Here is a 20,863-nt window from a genome sequence, read left to right as displayed (position 1 = left end):
CTTCCAGTTACATGCAGCAGTGAGACTCCTTGATCTGAACTCTAGGAGAAAGTTTGCTGCTTAAATAGCAGCTTAAATAGCATTCCTTCTACAGTTCCTGAAAAGTCTCTGTTCAGGCTCCAATAGCCAGGTTGGTTAGATTAGAGATTGCCTGGGCTAGAAATTAACATCAAAAATTTTAACTGGGACTTCATCTTAATCACCATGTGTTCACCAGACATACTTAAGAAGTTCATTTTCATATGTTCCAGTGAGATGCTAAGATAATTGTTTATTTATTCTTTTAAAGAGCACTATGGGTGTGCACACTTCAGAACTCTGGAATAATTATACTGTAGAAAATTATTTTTGGGGGGTGGGGAGCTATTGTTGCAGGTGTCTTCCCCTGCAGTGTATTTAGCCTAATCGGCTATCCAGCCCTAGACATTATGTTGCTGTTTTTGCATCATATGTGATATGTTTGCTCCATGGGTTGTATATCCCCAGAGAAAGGTCTCTGTAACTAAGTCGCTAGATCTGTGCAGAAAAGTGAACTCTTTCTGACAGCATGGTCAGCCTTTGGTTAATGAGCACTGAGACTGAATAATCCTCAGGTCAGGGCAGAGTCATTTTGCATCCACCCACAATGCTCTTAACCTTTGGATAAGTGGGCTACAGTCATTGCATTGTTTCTTCCTTATGTTCATAAAATGCATTAATCCTATTCTAATACATACAGAATATACACTTAATTAACAAACAAAAAACCCCACCCTCTTTTTTTTTTTTTTAATTTTAAAAGTCATCTTTATTTCAATCCTTTAAAATACAATACATCAAAAAAACAACAACACAACAAAAAATAATAATAATAATAATCCTAAATAATAGTAATAATATCAAACTTCACAATTTACATCTACTAATAAAGCATAAGAAAAAGAAAAGAAAGAACAAAAAAGAGAACTGAATAAAAATTACTTCCAGATCGCAACACATCGCTTAACTTTCCCTTTCCCTTCACTTGCGATTCCTTACTTCAAAGTAATATATGCCTCTATATTAGAAACTTTATTTTAATTACTCTTCTTATTCTCTATGTTATTTCCCAAGGCTATCTAATTTAAACAGACCATCAGTTCCGTTTTTATATCTCTTTTTTTAAAATATTCTTCCACCCTCTCCCATTCCCCTTTAGATTTTTGTTTTGGAATATTTCTGATCGCTGCTGTCATCTTCTCCATATTCATAAATTCTATTAATTTTAACTGCCACTCCTGAATTGTGGGTACTTCTTTTTTTCTCCATTTCTGAGCTACCAATAATCTAGCTGCCGCACACGCATATAAGAAAATATTTTTCCTGTCATTTGGCATATTATCTGGTAATATGCTTAATAAAAAATATTCTGGCTTCTTCCCAAAAGTGATTTTCAACATTTTTTTTAATTCATCATATATATTTCCCCAGAATTTAAATATTTCTTTGCATCCCCACCAGCAATGAAAATAGTTCCCTCCTTTGGCATCACATTTCCAACAATTATCATTTTCATTCTTATATATTATTGCTAATTTTTGTGGGGTCAGATGCCATCTATATACCAATTTGAGCATATTCTCTTTTATGCCCATACAGGCTGTGAATCTCATTGAGTTTTTCCACAAATTATCCCATTGTATTTTGTAAATTGGTCTCCCCAAATCCTGGGCCCACTTTGTCATTGTCTCTTTTATTTCTTCGTCTTTTAATTCCCATTCGAGGAGAAATTTATAAATTTTTGATAATGGTTTCGTATTATTCTCCAATAATAATTCTTGTAATTTTGACTTCCCTTTCCCGAATCCTATTTGCTGATGTTTTTTAAAAAGGCTTTGTATTTGGTGGTACTGCAGCCAGCTATTGCAATACGGTTTAATCTCTTCATAAGGTCGTAACTTCCATTGCTCATCTTCTCTAATTAATAAATTCTGATACGTCAGCCATCTCTTGTTTGTACCTTTCCCTCCAATTGATGTCATCTCAAGGGGGGATGCCCACCATGGTGTTTGGGGTTCTAGTAATGGTCTAAATTCTTGCCAAATTTTAAATAATGATTTTTTCGTCACATGATTAGCAAATTGTCTATATTTCTCTTTTTCTTCCTGGAGTAAATAGGTGTGCCATCCGGCCACATTTCTAAATCCCTCCAGTTCTAGGAGTTCCTCGTCCTCCATAACTATCCAGTCCTTAAGCCAGCACATACATGCGGACGCATAATATAGCCTTAAATCGGGGACCCCCCATCCTCCTCTTTCTTTGATGTCTGTAAGTAATTTATATTGTATTCGTGGTTTTTTCCCCAGCCAGATAAATTTACTTAACTCCTTCCTCCAACCTTCAAAAATATCTTTTTTCCCCAAAATGGGTAACATCTGGAATAGGAATAGAATTCTAGGTAAGATTGACATCTTAATTGTAGCAATTCTACCTGAAAATGATAAATTCAAATCTTTCCATCTTTCCAAATCCTTTCTAATTTCCCTCCAAACTTTCCCATAGTTATTCTCATATAACTCAATGTTGTTTATACTAATTACTATGCCTAAATATTTAAATTTCTTCACCACCTCCCAATCCAATTCCGATTTCAATTTGGTCATTTCTACTTGTCTTATGTTTTTGAGCATTACCTTTGTTTTATTCCCATTTATTTTTAACCCTGATACTCCCTCAAAAACTTTTAATACTTTTTTCAAATTTCCAATTGACTCCTTCGGTTCCTCCAACATAACAATCATATCGTCTGCGAATGCCTTTATCTTGAATTTTTTATCTCTTACTTTTATTCCCTCAATTTTGGTATCCTTTTTAATATCCCTCAATAGAAATTCTATTGATAATATAAATAATAATGGTGATAAGGGGCAGCCCTGTCGCGTTCCTTTCTCTATCTTAAATTCCTCTAACACCTCCCCATTTAGGATTAATTTAGCTGATTGTTTATTATAAATTGAATTAATTCCTCTCATGAATCTTCCTCCAAGTCCAATTTCTTTCAATGACCTTTTCATAAAATCCCATGATAGAGAATCGAATGCTTTCTCTATATCCAAGAAAACCAGGGCTGCTTTCTTCCCTGGTGACCAATCTAGATATTCCAATAAATCAATTAAAATCCTGACATTCTTTGACATTTTTCTCCCCGGGAGGAACCCTTGTTGATCTTGCCCAATGATCCTATTCAATATTTTCTTTAATCTATTTGCCAATATATCTGTAAAAATTTTATAATCTACATTGAGTAATGAAATCGGTCTAAAATCCCCTACCTGTCTGCCTTCATCTTCGCCTTTAGGAATTAATATCACATACGCCTCTTGCCACGATTTAGGTATAGATCCTTTATCCATAATATCATTTATTACCTTTTGGAGGGTTTCGCCTAATTCTTCCTTAAATATTTTGTAATGTCTACTTGATAAGCCATCCGTCCCCGGTGATTTTCCTAGTTTCAATTTTTTTATTGCTTCATATATCTCTTGTTTTGTTACCGGTTTATTAAGCAATTCTTCTTCCTTTTCTATAATCTGAAATTCCTTCCTCTTCGCAAAATAGTTGTCCAAATTTCCCCCCCCTATTTTCTTTTCCTCATATAATTTCCTATAATAAGAATTAAAACATTTTTGTATTTCCTCAAGCTTCCTCAACTTCCCTCCTTTATACATTATCTCTGTAATTAATCTTTCTTTTTGGTTTTTCCTTAATTTCCATGCTAATAATTTCCCTACCTTATCTCCCCATTCAAAATTTCTTTGTTTAGACCACCTTATTTTGTTTTCAATTTCTTGACTTACCAATATAGAGAGTTCCTTTTGCAACACCTTTAATCTCATCAACTTTTTTTCATCTCTTGGATCTTTTACCAATTCTTTTTCCATTTCTTTAATTTCCTCTTTAATTTTCCCCATATTTTTTTCCCTTTCTCTTTTCACCCCACCCTCTATAAGGAGTTTAGTTTTCTAATTATTTCCGTCTGCAGGAAAGCATCTTCATATCAAAACAGATAATGATTTAATGGTTAGTTTGCACATAGTTGTTTTAATTGCATTTTAATGCTTTATTTAATAATTTTAACATAATGGCACTAAGCCAGTGAAATCAGTGGGTTCCAGGGAACCCATTTGTGTGCAGGGGAAAACAGACAGGCATACACAGAGAACACTCACAAGGAATTTCAAAAGTGGTTTATGGTTGTTTCTGCAACCAATTGGAAGCCGCGCCTTGGTTGTTGAACGGTTCCGGGAGTCGAATGGACTCCCAGAACGCATTCTGTTCGGCAACCAAGGTACGACTGCATAGCAAGAGTGAGAAGTGTTTGGACGTCCAGATGTTGATGAACTACAACTTGCATTACTCCTAACAAGCATGACTAGTGGCCAGGGATGACAGGAGTTGTAGTTCATCAATACCAGGTAGGCCAAAGGTCCCCATATCTAATGTATAGGATTGAGCTGTTGGAAACCAGTAGAATGCACAGGAGTAAGTCTCATTGGAATCTAAGGTCTGTCTTATGATTAAACCTGCATAGGATTCCACTGCTAAAAATAATAGTATTTATAGCTGAGGTGCCCTGCAGCTTGCATTCCATTTACTCCAGAGTAGTTCTGAAGGGGAAATTGCATTGCATCAATATTATAAGTAGGTAAAGATTTAAAAAAAGAATTGCATATCTTTCGTTGGGTCCTACAATGCCTTGCTTATATCTTGAGTTGCTACTGTGTTAGAATCCTCCAAGTTTCAGTTACTACCAAACAGTGACAATCCTCTCCGCTTTAAAAGTACTTGTGTAAGCTAAGAAAGAAAAAAGAAAATATAACAATTAATTGAGAGCGTCAACACTTTTCCTCAGAGAATAAATTCTTTTTGACTTAAACAGGAGACAGTTAACTTCTGAAAAGCATCAAGACTGATGATTTTGTCTATATGCCATTGACCTGGAAGCTCAACCATTCAGACTAATAAATCAGGCAATTTATATTTAATCATTAACTAACTCCCGAGCTGAACAGCTGTTCAAAATTAGAAATGGGTCACCCCGGCCAGGATGATATTACAGGCAATCTATAATGCATTAGAATAAAATTATAGTGATTTTTAACTGTCTGGAAATTTATTACACTACATGTTCCAACTCTTAAACCCTTGTTAGCCAATGTCACTTGTGATTTATGATGCTGGGGTGGTACAGTAAAATTACTGAAGATTTAAATAGACAATCATTCTATGTTTAGTAAATCTTCAGATTTCAAAGCTAGTTTGTAGAATGAGGTAGGTGCACTTTATTGTTTGACTTACCAGCCAGTGACAATGAGGGAAAGAGAATGGATAAATCAAAAATCCCTCCTGCAAGTTAATGGGTTTGTTTGGTTCACTTCAGCTAGTGATTTAAGAAAGGAACTAATAGGTCCTGTAAAAGATACCAGATAGCAAGAATGTTTTATATTGAAATAATACAGAATTGCAGTGTGTAATAGCTGCTACATTCAACAGGAAAAACTGTTGTAATCTCCTTTGCTGGGCATACTTTCTGCATATTGAAGTTCAGTTTAATAGCTGTGTTTTGAAATTTCAGCTTCCTTTTCTGAGAGCCCGTGAATGTGTAGCTGTTAGTTTATTGAATATAGGATTTGTATCCTGTCCCTCATCACAAGTGGTGTCAGGGCAGATCACAAAAAATGAATAATTTAGAATTTTTAAACCATGATCACCACTCCATATATTAAATGTTACATTATGGCCATGTTACCATGTGCATGACATCTACGTTGCAAGCACTCACACAACCAATTGGGAAGACCTGGTGGAAGAGGAAACCGTCAGTTGGTGCCACAAGATACACAAAGTAGGCACCAGCTGAAGGCCCTCTGCCAAATCACAGGTCTTGTTATAGCTGGGGTTTCTTCCCAGCAGGAGGTTTGATGGCCACCTATCTTTTGCCATGGGTACGGAATGATTAGGCAGATCGAGTTTTTGCACATATCTCTGCTTAATATATGCTAAAAGCTGTTAATGGGTTGGCCGGCAATGATAGCCCCATATGGTCTGGCTTGGGACTTTGGGACCTCCTTGACAACCATGGGGCTGTCTCAGTATATCATTGATACATCACATGTTGCTGGGCATACCTTTGACCTGGTCTTTGCCATAGAGCATATTAGTAATGCTCCGTTGATTGGTGGACTGTTTATGTGTTTGTCTCAAAGGCACTCAACCTGCCTAAATCTACTGTATTGATCTTCACATTTTGGCAGAAACTCTAATCTGAGACCAAAAAAAATGTACCGTACTTGTGTGATTTCCCCATGCTATTTTATAATCTTGTCTTTCAGTCTGAAAACATTCGCTGGACCCAATCTATTAAAACCTTTGAAGCGCAAGAAATTACAGTGTGTGGGGACGTTTTGTTAACGGCAGCTTTTGTTTCTTACATTGGATCCTTTACCAAGCCCTATCGCCAAGAGCTGATGGAACGCATGTGGCTTCCATTTCTGAAATCTCAAGAAGTGAGTGTTTGCAATGCAAAACTTGTGTCTCTGGATTCTGTTTCAGCATGGATTTATTTATTTTTTATAAAGAAAATGCAGTTCTGCTTTTCTCCAACTGAATGCAATTTATTTACCCAATGTGCCATTGCCAAATAGATTATATCTGCCCTTATTCACAAAACCACCTTGTTGGCTCTTTTGTTAACTTTATTATAAAGTTATATTTCTCTTTGCTTCGAAGATTCCCATTCCAGTTAGTGAAGACTTAGACGTGATTGCCATGTTGACGGATGATGCAACAATTGCAGCATGGAATAATGAAGGTCTGCCCAGTGACAGAATGTCAACCGAAAACGCCTCTATTCTTACAAACTGTGAGCGCTGGCCACTTCTCATAGACCCCCAACTTCAAGGAATAAAATGGATAAAGAATAAATATGGAGCTAACCTTAAAATCATACATCTAGGACAGAAGGGGTATGTATGCATTGAAAAAGTACTCCTGTGCATAAATGACAACATGATACATTTCTTTTCCAGCCAAGGTGGGTTTTAACCAATATAATCTAAAGCTGGCATTGCTGTTTCAGAATAGATCTCCTCTCACTTCTGTTTGTGCTTATCAAGTCTGCCACTGCAGGGAGCCCTCCTAGTTCACCGAATGTATCTCAGGTGCTTCACTGTAAATTATCAAGCTGTTAAACTTGAATGCAGGCTTCAGGTAATGCTCTCTGGTAGCTGTTTTCCAGTGCCTCGGAACAGGAGGTCTCTGATTTGGCCATTGGGGTCCTCCCTCCATCAAGCGTACAATTGTTCAAGCTTCCTCAGGTGTATCTAGGGCAAAACAAAAACAGGTAGCCTGGACACTTTCACTTTTGTATGAATCCAAAGAGTGAGCAGGGAGTGAAAGGCAAAAAATAAAATAAAGCAAGGAGCCGGATCGTCGCTAGTCTACTATAAGGTTTTTATAGGATGGGAAGCTTTTGAGAAAGTTTGCTGGCTGATCTCTTGTGCTGTAGAGTAGGGGGGGGGAGTCTCTCAGTGCTTTTCTTTCTTGGTCCATTCAAGATGTGTGCTGGGAAGGGGAATAGAGAGGTATATGTGCCACCACTGATAACTAACAGTCTCATACAGAGAGAGAAATTCAGAAAGCAGTACAATAGTGTCAAATAATCCAAATTTACTTATACAGTATGGGTACTTCTGCTGCACTACCATTCCTCCTGCTCTACCACGTCAGATTTCTTCACTTCCCAGCTTCCCAAATTTCTTCGCTTTCTATAGACGTTAGTAATCCACCCGTAGTATCATCTTCTAATCATATTTTGTGTTGTTACATAAAGGTTCCTGAAAACTATTGAAAGAGCTTTGGCTTGTGGGGATGTTGTCTTGATTGAAAATTTGGATGAAGCAGTAGACCCTGTACTTGATCCCCTGCTTGGAAGGAACACGGTTAAAAAAGGGAAGTAAGTACCTTCTGGAAGAGGTGGATGATGCTCCTGTGCCTTTTTTATGTATTGTTCCTTTAGGCAGTGCATTGTGAAACAGGTGTATTGATACTGGAAATTTGGATGTGGGTCTTGGAGAATCTAAATCTTTATGCAAACATCAGAATCCTAATAGAAACAACATGGATGCACATATTGTCCCTAGTTAGGAACAACAAGAGTCTCACCACTGGTCCACCTAACTTGATGTTATCTAACACTGTCTAGCAGTGTCTCTCCAGAGTTTTATTCCTACCTGTATAGAGAAGTTTTAAACGTTTGATGCTTCATTGTGTTTTTAGATTTTGTTGGAAGCTGTCCAGAGTGGCAACCTCAGTCAGATGGGCGGGGTACAAATAATAAAGTTGTTGTTGCTACTGTTGTTACCAGCTGTACCTGGCATTGATTATTACCTGTACCTGGCATTGACTAGGAGAAACACCTGTCTGAAACCCTGGAGAGGTGCTGCCAGTCATTGTAGACAATATTGAGCTTGGTGGACCAGTGGTCTGACTCTATCATTCCTAATTGTGCCCATTCAAGTATTCTCCCATTTAGTGGAGAAAAGTTGTCTTAAAGAAAGGGAAATGTGCCGCCAGGAAATGAGAAGTTTTGGGTTCACATAATATATTCTTGACAATAGGCCTACATATACAACGTGTGTGGATGTACCGTATATCTTGGGGGACGTTTCGCTGCTTGCCCAGCTTGCCAACCTCCTCTCACTCTTCCTTCCACCTCCATCCTGTCTCCCCTTCCCCCTGCCACAGCAACCCTTTAGACTTTCTCCTCTCCACTTCAGCAGTTGCTATGGATCCCAAGGCTCCTGCCTGAGGGAGGCAGTGGTAAACCCTCCAAACCAGGTGCCATTTACCTGTGGGGAAAGACATTAAAGGTACTAAGGAGGGACAACTGCATCTCTCCCCACACTTCATAAACCTCACCAAGCTGCCTCCTCCCCTTAGACTTTCTCCTGTGAGGAAGAGGGAGGTGGTCCAGGGGAGCCATGAAGTAACACTCCACTTTCTTTAGACCTTCTCCCACAAGGAGAGGAAGGAAGGGTCAGTAGCCCAGACAAACCACAGGCAAATGCACCACTCTCTTGAGGTCTTCTTGTGTAAGAAGGCGAAAGGTTGTAGCAGCCCAGGGAAGCCATGAAAGAAACCCCTTCCCTTCCCTTTAGACCAGTGTTTCCCAAACTTGGGTCTCCAGCTGCTTTTGGTCTACAATTCCCACCATCCCTGACCACTGGTCCTGTTAGCTAGGGATGGTGGGAATTGTAGTCCAAAAACAGCGGGAGAGCCAAGTTTGGGAAACACTGCTTTAGACCTTCTATCATGAAGAGGAGGGAGGTGGCAAGCTGCGGAGGTAGAGTCACAACAGCCTGGGACAGCTCTTCAGCAGCCATCCTGCTTGGAGGAGAAGGCTGAAATGGCATAATTTGTGCAGGGGCAGCAGAGCCCCGACCTGTTGTGACAGTTCCTCTGCAGCTCACCTGGACCATTTGTTGGGCCACCTGCTGCCGCCGCTCTGTGATGGCCTGGCACAGGGTCCCCAAACTAAGGCCCGGGGGCCGGATGCAGCCCAATCGCCTTCTAAATCCAGCCCGCGGACGGTCCTGGAATCAGCATGTTTTTACTTGAGTAGAATGTGTCCTTTTATTTAAAATGCACCTCTGAGTTATTTATGGGGCATAGGAATTCGTTCATTTTTTTTCCAAAATATAGTCCAGCCCCCCCACAAGGTCTGAGGGACAGTGGACCGGCCCCCTGCTGAAAAAGTTTGCTGACCCCTGGCAGCTCTCAGAAAATGGTCATATTTCTGTAGTTCACAGAGCCACCTGTCTGTGACTTAAGGAAACTGCAACATGACAACACTTAAAACTTTGAAATGTATGGGGATGGGGGCATTATTTGAACTACATTATTTGAAGTTTTGTGAACTTAATTGTCATCAGAGAATTAAGTGTGTTGTTAATTGTAATTGATAAATTAATACAAGGGTATAGAGGATTTTAGTTTTTACATTTTGATTTTTTTGTTGAAGTGGTTGGACAAACTTGTGCCCAATTGCAGCCAGCTACAGTCAAATAATTTCCCTCCATTTTATTTCAAATACCATATTTTTCCGTGCATAAGACGATATTCTTTCTTATAAATAATTGGCCACAATTGTGAGTCGTCTTATACACAGATAGTAATGTGTGCGATTTTCAGTGGCGGGCAGGCTATGCCCCACCCCCAAAAGCTCAATAACTCTGGGCAATCTCCCTCCCAAAAAAGCTCAAACAACCTTGTTGCAGTCCCCCAAAAATAGTGGTTGTCTTATACATGGGGGCGTGTTATACACGGAAAAATACGGTGCTTTTTTTCCCTTGGCAAATCTTGGGCTTACCCCCAGGTCTCCTGATGCCTCACTGTTGGTGGTTGGGTGAATTGTGGGGCTTTGGCTATATCTGTAGATGAATTAAATTGGTATATATATGAATGAGAGACAAGAGGAGGTCTTCCAAATGAGGATACACTTCACTAGAGCTCCTCCTAACAAAAATGAATGCTGCAATAAATATATTCATTTCTGGAGGTGCCACAAGACTCTCAGTTGGTGTAATGCATGTTTCTCCCCATAGAACTGAATAAGCAGTGATTGATTTAATTGGTATGTGCATACGACTGAGTCCTTCCATTCATTTTAAAAACATAATCCATTAAATAGTTGATCACATGTTGTACAGGTCTCAAGCTCCAGTTTTTGCAGCAAAGTTTAGCAAAGTTATCAACATTTTATGCTTTCTTAATTTTAGGAATTGTTTCAGTGTTTGTCCCTCCCCCCCCCTTAATAAAGAAAGACTGGAAAGAGGCAGATGATAGATATGGTGCAGACCAACAGTTGAAGTTCATTAATAATTGGAATGTTGTAGAGTATGAAGTAATGAATACTAATTACTCCTTTCATGTCTGACAGCACCCTGTGGACCAATACATCAGCTCAGACTTTAATTTGGTTCTAGTAATGGTTTTATCAATAGTACATTAATTCTGTGTTTGAAAAGATATACAGTTGAACCTGACCCACACACTTGCTACTGCTGTCATAAAATGACCACATACTGACAACAACTGGGTAATTACAAATAATTAGATCCACTGAGCTTCAGACAATCCTAATTTTAAGTAAAATATATCTTACAATAGCAATCGACAGAAACCATCGCCAGGAAGATTTATCAACTTGTGCTCCTTCCAAAGCAAATTTACCAGCTTTGCATATTAGCAAACCTTCTGCTGTATGAAGCCACTTCATAAAATTTTATCCTGGCTCCGTTTTATTGAGATTATTCTTGAGCTGAAAACTTGCTACATTGAGGAAGATGCAGCCCTGCAATGTGGTGTCTTAGAGATGGCACAGCTATTGTTTTGTGTACTAAGCACTGGTCTAGAGAGAGGTGTGCGCATAAGATGTGGCTCACAAATATTATGCATGGATAATAGCCATCCATAGTGTATGGAGATATCAATACAGTTGTTATACTCCCCCCAGCAGAGCCCACTACTGACCTGAGCCAAAAATCCTTTTTTCACCACTAGTAGGTAAGCTTACCAGGGCTAAGAAGAGGGCAATTAATAGTTGTTGGATTCTATGTTTTGCTATATATAGGTATCCAGTTGCTATATATATGTATGTATTCTCCCATGAAGCAGTCAGGTGTTGTTACATGTGACCTACTCATATATGATGCCTAATCTGACTTTATTACGAGAGTAGCAAAATCTGGTGTGCTGGAGTCAAGTTGCACACTGTTCCAAATGTGTTCCTAATCAAACCCAAGAATACACACTCACACCTAACTACACAAGGTGTTAGTTTGTTGCAAGGAAGAGAGTACAGAAAGCAAATGCCTGTTGACATGATTTAACTATGTAAGAAGTATGCAGGTAAGCAATTATAACTAAAACATTTGCACGTACACTTGATCTAAGAGAAAAAGAAGCCCTACTCTTCGAGGAGAGACAATGTGGTTCGAGCAAAACCATTCGTTTTGATAATCCAAAGAAGATAGCAAGGGGAGCAAAGTTTTACCTAGTTTTACCTAGCTCTGGTTGGAGTGATCCTAATGCCATGGGAACTACTGTCTTGGAGTGACATGGAAGGTACAGGAAATCGTTGGAGCTCTGCGAGCTGATTGAACAGGGCAAATACAGGTGAAACTCGGAAAATTAGAATATCGTTGAAAAGTGCATTTATTTCAGTAATGCAACTTATATTTTATTTTTATTTTAATTTTTTACAAATGCTTTCTTTAGGAAATTCCACAGTAATAAAACAAATAGTTACAATAATTCAAAAATAAACATCACTATTACATTTCATTAATTACATTCCATTTATAATTGACCCGCCTAACGACAATTACAATTACAACAAATAAAGGCTTGACATATCTTGCTTTGCATGTCATGCATCTATCTCATGTATTGGTTTAACCTTTGAAGTTGCGTTACTGAAATAAATGCACTTTTCGACGATATTCTAATTTTCCGAGTTTCACCTGTACCTGAATTTAAATAGGTTTTCCAATTCTGTAGGTGAGCATGTGTTACAGGGGATTAATGATATGAAAGAGGGATTTGATGATGCATAGGTAGGTGGTCAAAATAAACAAAATTAAGGAAAAGCAGTAAAACCTACCTTTTGGGCAGGAAAATCCAGTTTATGGGCTGAGTGTACTTGGTAAAGTATTTAGAGAAGATTATCTCTGTAACTTATCTCTCTAAGTTAGCCCCTTGAATAGAGCATCTACCCGTAAATGATTTATTTATTTATTTTGCACATCTTGTCCCCCAGATTGTTTAAGATATCTGAAAGGAGCTTCTACTGCTTTTCTCATATTTTTGATTGACAGCAAAGTTATAGATACCTTTGTGTAAAGAGAACTAGTATCTGTAGATCAGAACGGCAGTCTCTCTGCATTCAATGGTCTTTTAACAACCAAATAGTTTTATTATTACCATAATTATAATCGAGTTTTCACAGTGATTCCTGTCACCAGAGGTAATTCCCTCTAATGCAACTCTCTAGCCAACACAGTTATGAGCCAAAGGGAAGGCCTGAAAAACAGGTCTGTGTTCTGTGCTAAATCAGGCCAGCTATACTTCAAGACCTTACGCTACTGGTAGCATCAATGACTTGGTTCAAACATAATGCTAAATCATTTTTTTAAAAAGCCTTAACTGCACAGGCCAAGGAAAAGGGGGGAGGCTATGAGCCTCAGGCACACTGCAGCTCAACCCCATAGCATTATATACATCCCCTCATGGTATGCATTTGATAATATTTAACAGATAATATTAAACAGTTTCCTTCTATCTTAAATTAGACAGTTCCGTGTGCCTTCGTGCAGCAGCAACATTATTAACTCACTTTTTGATACATAGGAAAGGCTCCTCTTTTTTTGCCGCGAACTTCAGGCTAGCTGTGCAACTTTCAAAAAAATTTCTCTTCTCCAGTAGTTTGACCAACTTGAACAGTTGGCCTGCTGTGATTGCTAGGTAACAATTCTACACCTGATATGTTTAGATTCACTCTCTGCATTAGCTACTAGAGTTCTCTGGTTGGATGGGGAAGCTTTTAACTTTAAACAGCAGGTTTTGAAGCAAGGCTTTTTAGATTTTTTGGGGAAAACACTTCCCCCCCCTTAAAGCATGAAGATATTGCTCACATTTGCTTTCTTTCCCAGGAATCTGTCTGCCACTTTTCTTCACCTTAAAAGTTCACCTAAGCTGTTCTCAAATGCAGTAGTTTGTTTGCTTGTGGGGTTTTGTTCTCCCTTCCCTCCCCATCAGTATTTTAGGCCCACTAAGCATGTTCATTTGAGCTGTTTTTGTCGTCCAAAGTCCTGGCCTAATTTCTCTCTAAAGTGTTTTGTACTATAGCTGATTTCACGGTTCTCTTGAGGCTACTGATACCTCCACCTTTTGCAAAAATGGGGCTAGTTTGGCTATTTAAAAAACCCAGATTCATAGAACTAGTTTGCTATTGGTACATATGATTAGACATTATTATGTTTGTATATTGTTCTAAATGTTGTAGTAGTCAACCTGGAAGTGAGCAATGTGTGGACTGGGGATTTAGTTGAGGGGACAAAGATGGAATTTCATAGCACTACATAAGGAGAAGCAACCTACCCTTCTATGCTTTCATTGAAAATGTGATAGAAAAGTAAACAGCAAGGTTTGTACATTTATTTTAGTTTTACATTTCCTTTTCCCGCAGAAGAACATTTGTGTACATAAATGATTTGACCCAAGGTCACAATAGAAATCTGGATCTATAGCTCTCTGAGTAAGAGTGAACTCGGCTGCTTTTTCATTTTCCTCTAGAGGTCTCTACATAAACTTTAGATTCTCCTCTGCAACATGGAGGTGAAGTCCCACCTTATTTGTCTAAGAATTTTACTCACATCACCTATTCACGGTTCTAAAACTTGAACCCATGCTTGCTACACCATCATCTCCTATACCATGGGTAGGCAAACTAAGGCCCGGGGGCCGGATCCAGCCCAATCGCCTTCTAAATCCAGCCCACGGACGGTCTGGGAATCAGTGTATTTTTACACGAGTAGAATGTGTGCTTTTATTTAAAATGCATCTGGGTTATTTGTGGGGCATGGGAATTGGTTCATTTCTCCCCTCAAAAATATAGTCCGGCCCCCCACAAGTGAGGGAAAGTGGTCCAGCCCCCTGCTGAAAAAGTTTGCTGACCCCTGTCCTGTACTATACTATCCTAGACACAAATGTATTGCTGAATCTGACATAGTGATTTTGTGGTCTCTTCTACTTTTGGCTAATGTCATAGCTGACCCATAAGAGCAATAGCACAAACATTTATTTTCCCCACACCTGCAATTAACAAAAAACCCAACCTAGCTGCAGTGATAAAACTCACTGAGTCATTGTGCAGTACTTGCCTTTCATACCTAAATAACCACAGAAATTGGGGGTGATTTATTACTTCTGTGCAATGAGGACCTATAAAGTAGAATCTCAGTGCAAGACTCCAGAACTCATTTTACAACAAGCCATTTTAGCATTGCAGTAGCGGAGTATTGTTCCCCAGGTAAGATTCTTGATAAACAAACAAGAACAGTGAGTTACAAAATTGCCCTCTTAGTTCCGTTGCTAATTTCTGAGCTCAGTCTTCCGTTGTCCCCCTGCATTATGGACCTGCAGTCAGCTTAGTCAAATGTTCAGCATATATGCTGCGCCCAACCTTTTCCTACACATTGAAATGGCAGTGGAAACTTGTTATTTTATTTAGCTTGATGAAATAGTACCATACCAAAAAGAGATCTGTCCGTGCGTGTGGATAGTTGTTTTGGGCTGTCTATAAATTGGGTGCATACATCCTTCAGAATGGAAGTTGGCACGGGTTTTTTTTTCTCATAGGGGCAGTAGCAATCAACAGGGTGCTGCAGGTAGAGCAGCATTGCTCACCAGGCACCCCAAAGGTGAGTGCCGCTGCCAGTTACAAAGAGGCAAGGCTGTCGTTCCCTCTGCTGCCTGCATTTCTTACTTCCTCTTGATCGAGGGGATGGGGGTGGCACCTCAGAATTGCCCTGCCTTCTGCCTGGTGCTCTGCGCCTCTCCCCTTCCCCCCTCTGAGTGCAGAGATTGTCTCACTCTCATGCACCTCTTCTTCCCCGGAAGGAGCTGGGAAGATGTGGTGAAGGAATGGGTGAGAATCAATGGATACTTGCCTCTCCCCCTCCCTTTCACTAGCCTCTGATTCTCTGCCCCTTAGCAGTGGGCCCCCAAGCCCACTGGGCCCTCTCCTCAGGTTCGTCCTCTCCCCATTCTGTGCTACCCCTGGGCTCAACCTCCTCCTGTCAGCCCTTGACAATGTTGTCAGTGTCCCCAGTGGCCATACTCTTGTTTTTAGCTCATTTGACATTTTTTGTTCATTGATATTTTTAGTTATCTTACTCCCCGTGTAGGTTAGAGAACAGGACATGATCCATCAGGAAAAGAGGGGAAATAAAGGGGGGTTAAAAAGAGGAGTGAAATTATTCACGTGTGTTAGAAACCTGAACTAGCTTCACTTTAAGGGGTCGAGTTTGAAATAGAGATAGGTATAGAAGGGGAGGCAGTAAGAAGTATATTGCTGACAAACATGAATGTCAGCACATTACTCACTACAAGCATGTTCCTCAGGAGGGGAAAAATACACAGAATACATCCTGCATTTCATAGAATTAGTTTTGAAATACAGATGTCCAAAACTGTTTATAAGTATCCTCTTGCAAAATCGCTCGGTCTATGTTTATTGCATCCTTACAAATCATTTGTAACCCAAACAAAAAATTAGACAGATGTTTATTACAACTTAGAAAATTGTAAAGATGAATGGAAAAACTGGAAGCAACTGTTTCATAATTTCTGTGTTCATATAAATAAGCAAATATAATACTTTTCAGCCTTTCTCAGACTAATTCAGAAAACAGAGAAGTGAGACATGAGCAAGTGAAACAATTGATACCAATAGGAGTAACTGATGGACCTGGCCTTCATTCTATAAATTTTGGGTTAATCTGGCATCCTTATTTAATATCCTCAACAGGCTGCTCATATCAGGTGCATTCTTACTAACATCAGAAGTGAAAAGTATTAGTGTTGGTGTCAATAATGGGAAATGGACAATCCCTTTCTCAAGTAGGTGTAGTAGTCAGAGGCATATAAGTGGAATGCACCGTCGTACAACTCTGTCTCATGTGAAATAGTTTCTGTATTTATCTTAAGATGCTGATAAGCTGCATTAATCAATGCTGTGCTTTGTAACAGTTTTCATTTTAATTGATATCAGGTATATTAAGATTGAAGATCGAGAATGTGAATTCAACAAGGATTTCCGTCTCATCCTTCACACTAAGCTGGCTAATCCTCACTACAAGCCAGAGCTGCAGGCTCAGACCACTCTAATTAATTTCACAGTTACAAAGGATGGTTTGGAGGACCAGCTGTTGGCTGAGGCTGTTAGTATTGAAAGACCTGATTTGGAGACTGTGAAGGTAAACCCACGTGTGAATTAGTCAGTTCCCTAGCACTTTCAGCGCCCTCTACAAAATCCATATATCTCTTGTCAGTTGTACTGCTTACTAGTGAATATGATGGTATTATAGCATCACACAGTAAATCAGAATTGGCTTTGTGAAGGCATCACTAAATGGAAAATAACACTTTCCAGTTGTCTTTAGACTAAATGTGTATGTTCAGGGGAGAGAATGCATTTCTATCACCCGGCCAACTAATCTTATACCCGGTCTTGTAGCGATTTGGTAGAAATTTGTTCGGCAGGGGGTTGGACTGGATGGCCCTTGTGGTCTCTTCCAACTCTACGATTCTATGATTCTATTCTAAATTCAGTTCATTTCTAATTTAAAGTTAAGCATGTCTAATTCACACTTCTTGAAATAATGTGTGATCCAAAACAGAGCCATCCTGTCAGATTCACACTTTTCCGAATTTTGCAATGCTATCCTCAAGCCAGGTAATGTGTACAAAAATGCCTATACTGGGGTAAACTATGCATAGAATGCATATATTAGTGAAAATCACATACAGGAATTCATTATATTAAGGAAAATTGCTTTGCAAAAATGGGTGTATTGGAAGAAATTTCTCAAAACTGTACAGTGGAAACTTGGAAGTCGAACGGAATCCATTCCGGAAGTCTGTTCTACTTCCAAAATGTTCGGGAACTAAGGCACGGCTTCCAATTGGCTGCAGGAAGCTCCTGCAGCAGAAATCATGTCAGACGTTCAGGTTCCAAAGAACGTTTGAAAACTGGAACAATCACTTCAGATTTTCAATAATTCGGGAGCCAAAACATTTCAGCTCCTAAGGCGTTTGAAAACCAAGGTATGACTGTATATTGATTCATCTTCGTGAGGACTTCAAAAAATAATAATCATAAACTGATGCTGCCACATGCCATTAGGAGTGTAGGTCAGTGCTATAGATGAATGCTAGCAGGATAAACCATTATACCAAAATTTTAAGTGGATCTTGCATGCAAAAGGTAATATGTTGACCATGCTTAAATTCCATTAAACTTTAACGGGATAACAACAAACCTTGTCTGTTCCACCACAAGTCTGCCTGGATATGCATTCAGGTGAACAAATATACAATGGGACCTTGGTTTACAACTACCTCTGTTCATGAAGTGTTTACATCCGGGTTCTGTGGAGTTGGATGTGCAGATCGCTTTTGCGCAGCTCGCGCATGCGCAGAAGCGATCTGCGTGCCTTCGGGGAGCAAATCCCTCTGTTTATGAACGCCTACATGGAAAGGATTGCATTCATAAACCGAGGTTCCACTGAATAAGCTAGGTAGTACACTTACACTGTAATAGTCTGTTTCACACCCAAAGATGGCTGGAAGCACTTATAGGCACATACAATGCACTGTGAGAATAGGTTCTTAAAAGTTCTTCATGCTATCAGTTATCCACATTTACAACTAAAACTTTCCCCCCATTGTGTTTGCCAGTCTCTTTTGACAAAACAGCAGAATGATTTCAAGATTCAGCTGAAGCGCTTGGAGGATGATCTGCTGTTTCGCCTTTCCGCTGCTGAGGGCAATTTCTTGGGAGACACTGAACTCGTGGAGAAACTTGAGACCACAAAGTCGACTGCTGCAGAGATAGAGATTAAGGCACTTGTGGTTTTACTGTTTGATACTTGTCTGTTTCAAAGCAACATGTTATGTCTATACATTGTATCGTGGAGGGAGCATTGTGCAAATCACAAGTGAAGATAGAAGAAGCAAGGCTTACTCCTTTCCAGGCATTTTGGCATCTTTTGAGGCAGCCCAGAATAGTTTGGAGTTGGTGGGGTGGGGATGGATGATAGATAGATAGATAGATAGATAGATAGATAGATAGATAGAACTCCTTTCTCCATGTTTCAGGGTTCACTAATATTGATGATGGAGCATTGAGTAAACTCAAAATAATGGAAGGCAATTTGTCACACTTGGAATGGAGATGGGCTTACCATGGTGGTTGGATGAGAGTTGCTTACCTTTTCCCACTTTCCTTTCCATTTTAAAAATGGGTGGCTGAACTCTAGCCCTTCACTTGTTGTTGGACTACAACTCACATCATTCCTTACCATTGACCATGCTGTATGGGGGTGATTGGAATAGCAACGACATCTGTACAACTTCCTGACATGTTGCTGAAGCCAATGATAGGGCCAACAGCATATAAACACTAACTGAAAGGATAAAAACATAAGAAGACTACCTACTGCCACCATGGAAACCATTTCAGGGATTGAATTACAGTGGTACCAGAACGCTTCTGGTTATGAACGCTTCAGGTTATGAGCTCCGCTAACCTGGAAGTAGCTGCTCCTGGTTGTGAACTTTGCCCCAGGATGCGAATGGAAATTCTGCGCTGGAGGCGCGCGCGCAGCGGGGGAGCCATTAGCAAAAGTGTGCCTCAGGATAAGAACAGACCTCTGGAACGAATTAAGTTCGTAACCAGAGGTACCACTGTACAATTCATGAAGCTCCAGTTCACCATAAGTGGCTCACCACACGTGTTCATTATTTTGGATATTTCTTCAGATGTTTGAAGATTCTTCTAGGATGGAGGCCCATATCTTTCCATCTTATATTCGGTGTAACTAATCCTCAATTTAAACTTAGATTAAAATCTGTTGAAGTAGATGCTAGATTAACAGCACAGTCCTATTCATATAACGATGATGGCTTTCTTGATTTACTTTCAAACATGTTGCTCTATAGGTAGCAGAAGCCAAAGAAAATGAAGTAAACATTAACGAAGCCAGAGAACATTACAGGGCAGCAGCTGCAAGAGCATCCCTTCTTTATTTCGCCATTCATGATCTGAGCAAAATCAATCCCATCTATCAGTTTTCATTGAAGGTTCGTTCTTATCCTTATTCTGATACTAAAAAATAAACACAGTGTAGTAAACCTCATGAGATTTGCTCTAACTTTCAGAAATGTGGAAGTTGGAGCCACTAATACTCATGTTTAGGTACATTCATTTATACTTGTACCCCAATTTATGTGACCAAGCATGCTTTCTGAGTTTTGCAGTACATTAAAAGCTTGCAGTAACTTTTTGATCATAAGAGTTATGGGAAGGAAAAAAAGAAAGAGGCATATACACTGTGCAAAAATGGCTCTGCCATACCACCTTTTTAAAAACTATTGTTGATCTCCAGCTTCAAAGGGAGATATATCAGCAGGATGCAGTTTAGAAGAGGTTATCACAGTGTCAATCAGAGCTGCTGACAGCCAGTGTGTGTGCGCGTATATGTGTGTGTGTGTGTCCGTCCATCCGTCCATGTCCCCTGAGGCCTCCCGAGGGCATTTAACAACTCCAGAGTGACATGTCCCTCTGGATCAGATAGGCAGGGCCCAAGTTTATTGATTAAGCTGATCAACAGTGGCTGCAAATCCCCACTTTGGCAAAGAAGAATGGAAAGAACATTGAAGTGGGCCAGATCCTATTCCTCATACCTGTCTACAGAAACAGGAAATGTAATGAATAATCTCTGTGCACCTGAGGTTTACATTCTTATGGTGACATCCAATGGCACCTGCTGCCTTGCACAGTGTAAACCTGCTTGTAGACTGCGGGCCTGGTTTCTCTGCCCCCAAAATGTGTGTGTCCCAAAAAATTGCTCCCGAGGATCATCCACTCCTCCAGAGGCATTCAAGCGGAGATGAAAGGAAAGAGAAGCCCTCTTGCACAAGCAGGTGTATACTTGTGCTACACTGGATCTACCCTAAGATTACAGCAGCTAGTTTCAAGCAATTAGCACCTTCTGTCTTT

At 39.6% G+C, this 20,863-nt stretch overlaps 1 protein-coding gene across 1 annotated transcript in view; it reads left to right on the top strand.

The window, feature by feature from the left end:
- DNAH11 (dynein axonemal heavy chain 11) overlaps nt 1-20,863 on the top strand; it is a 143,647-nt gene that overhangs the window by 101,263 nt on the left and 21,521 nt on the right. Inside the window, exons 63-68 of the mRNA XM_035129059.3 lie at nt 6,351-6,524; nt 6,748-6,983; nt 7,850-7,972; nt 16,853-17,057; nt 18,541-18,705; nt 19,804-19,944. Of these exons, the coding sequence (XP_034984950.3) occupies nt 6,351-6,524; nt 6,748-6,983; nt 7,850-7,972; nt 16,853-17,057; nt 18,541-18,705; nt 19,804-19,944 (1,044 nt within the window). The remainder of the gene's footprint in view (nt 1-6,350; nt 6,525-6,747; nt 6,984-7,849; nt 7,973-16,852; nt 17,058-18,540; nt 18,706-19,803; nt 19,945-20,863) is intronic.

The sequence above is a fragment of the Zootoca vivipara genome, chromosome 11 (assembly GCF_965207765.1).
Source record: "Zootoca vivipara chromosome 11, rZooViv2.hap1.1, whole genome shotgun sequence".
NCBI classification, from domain to species: domain Eukaryota; kingdom Metazoa; phylum Chordata; class Lepidosauria; order Squamata; family Lacertidae; genus Zootoca; species Zootoca vivipara.
This window is presented reverse-complemented; position numbering and strand designations above follow the sequence as displayed.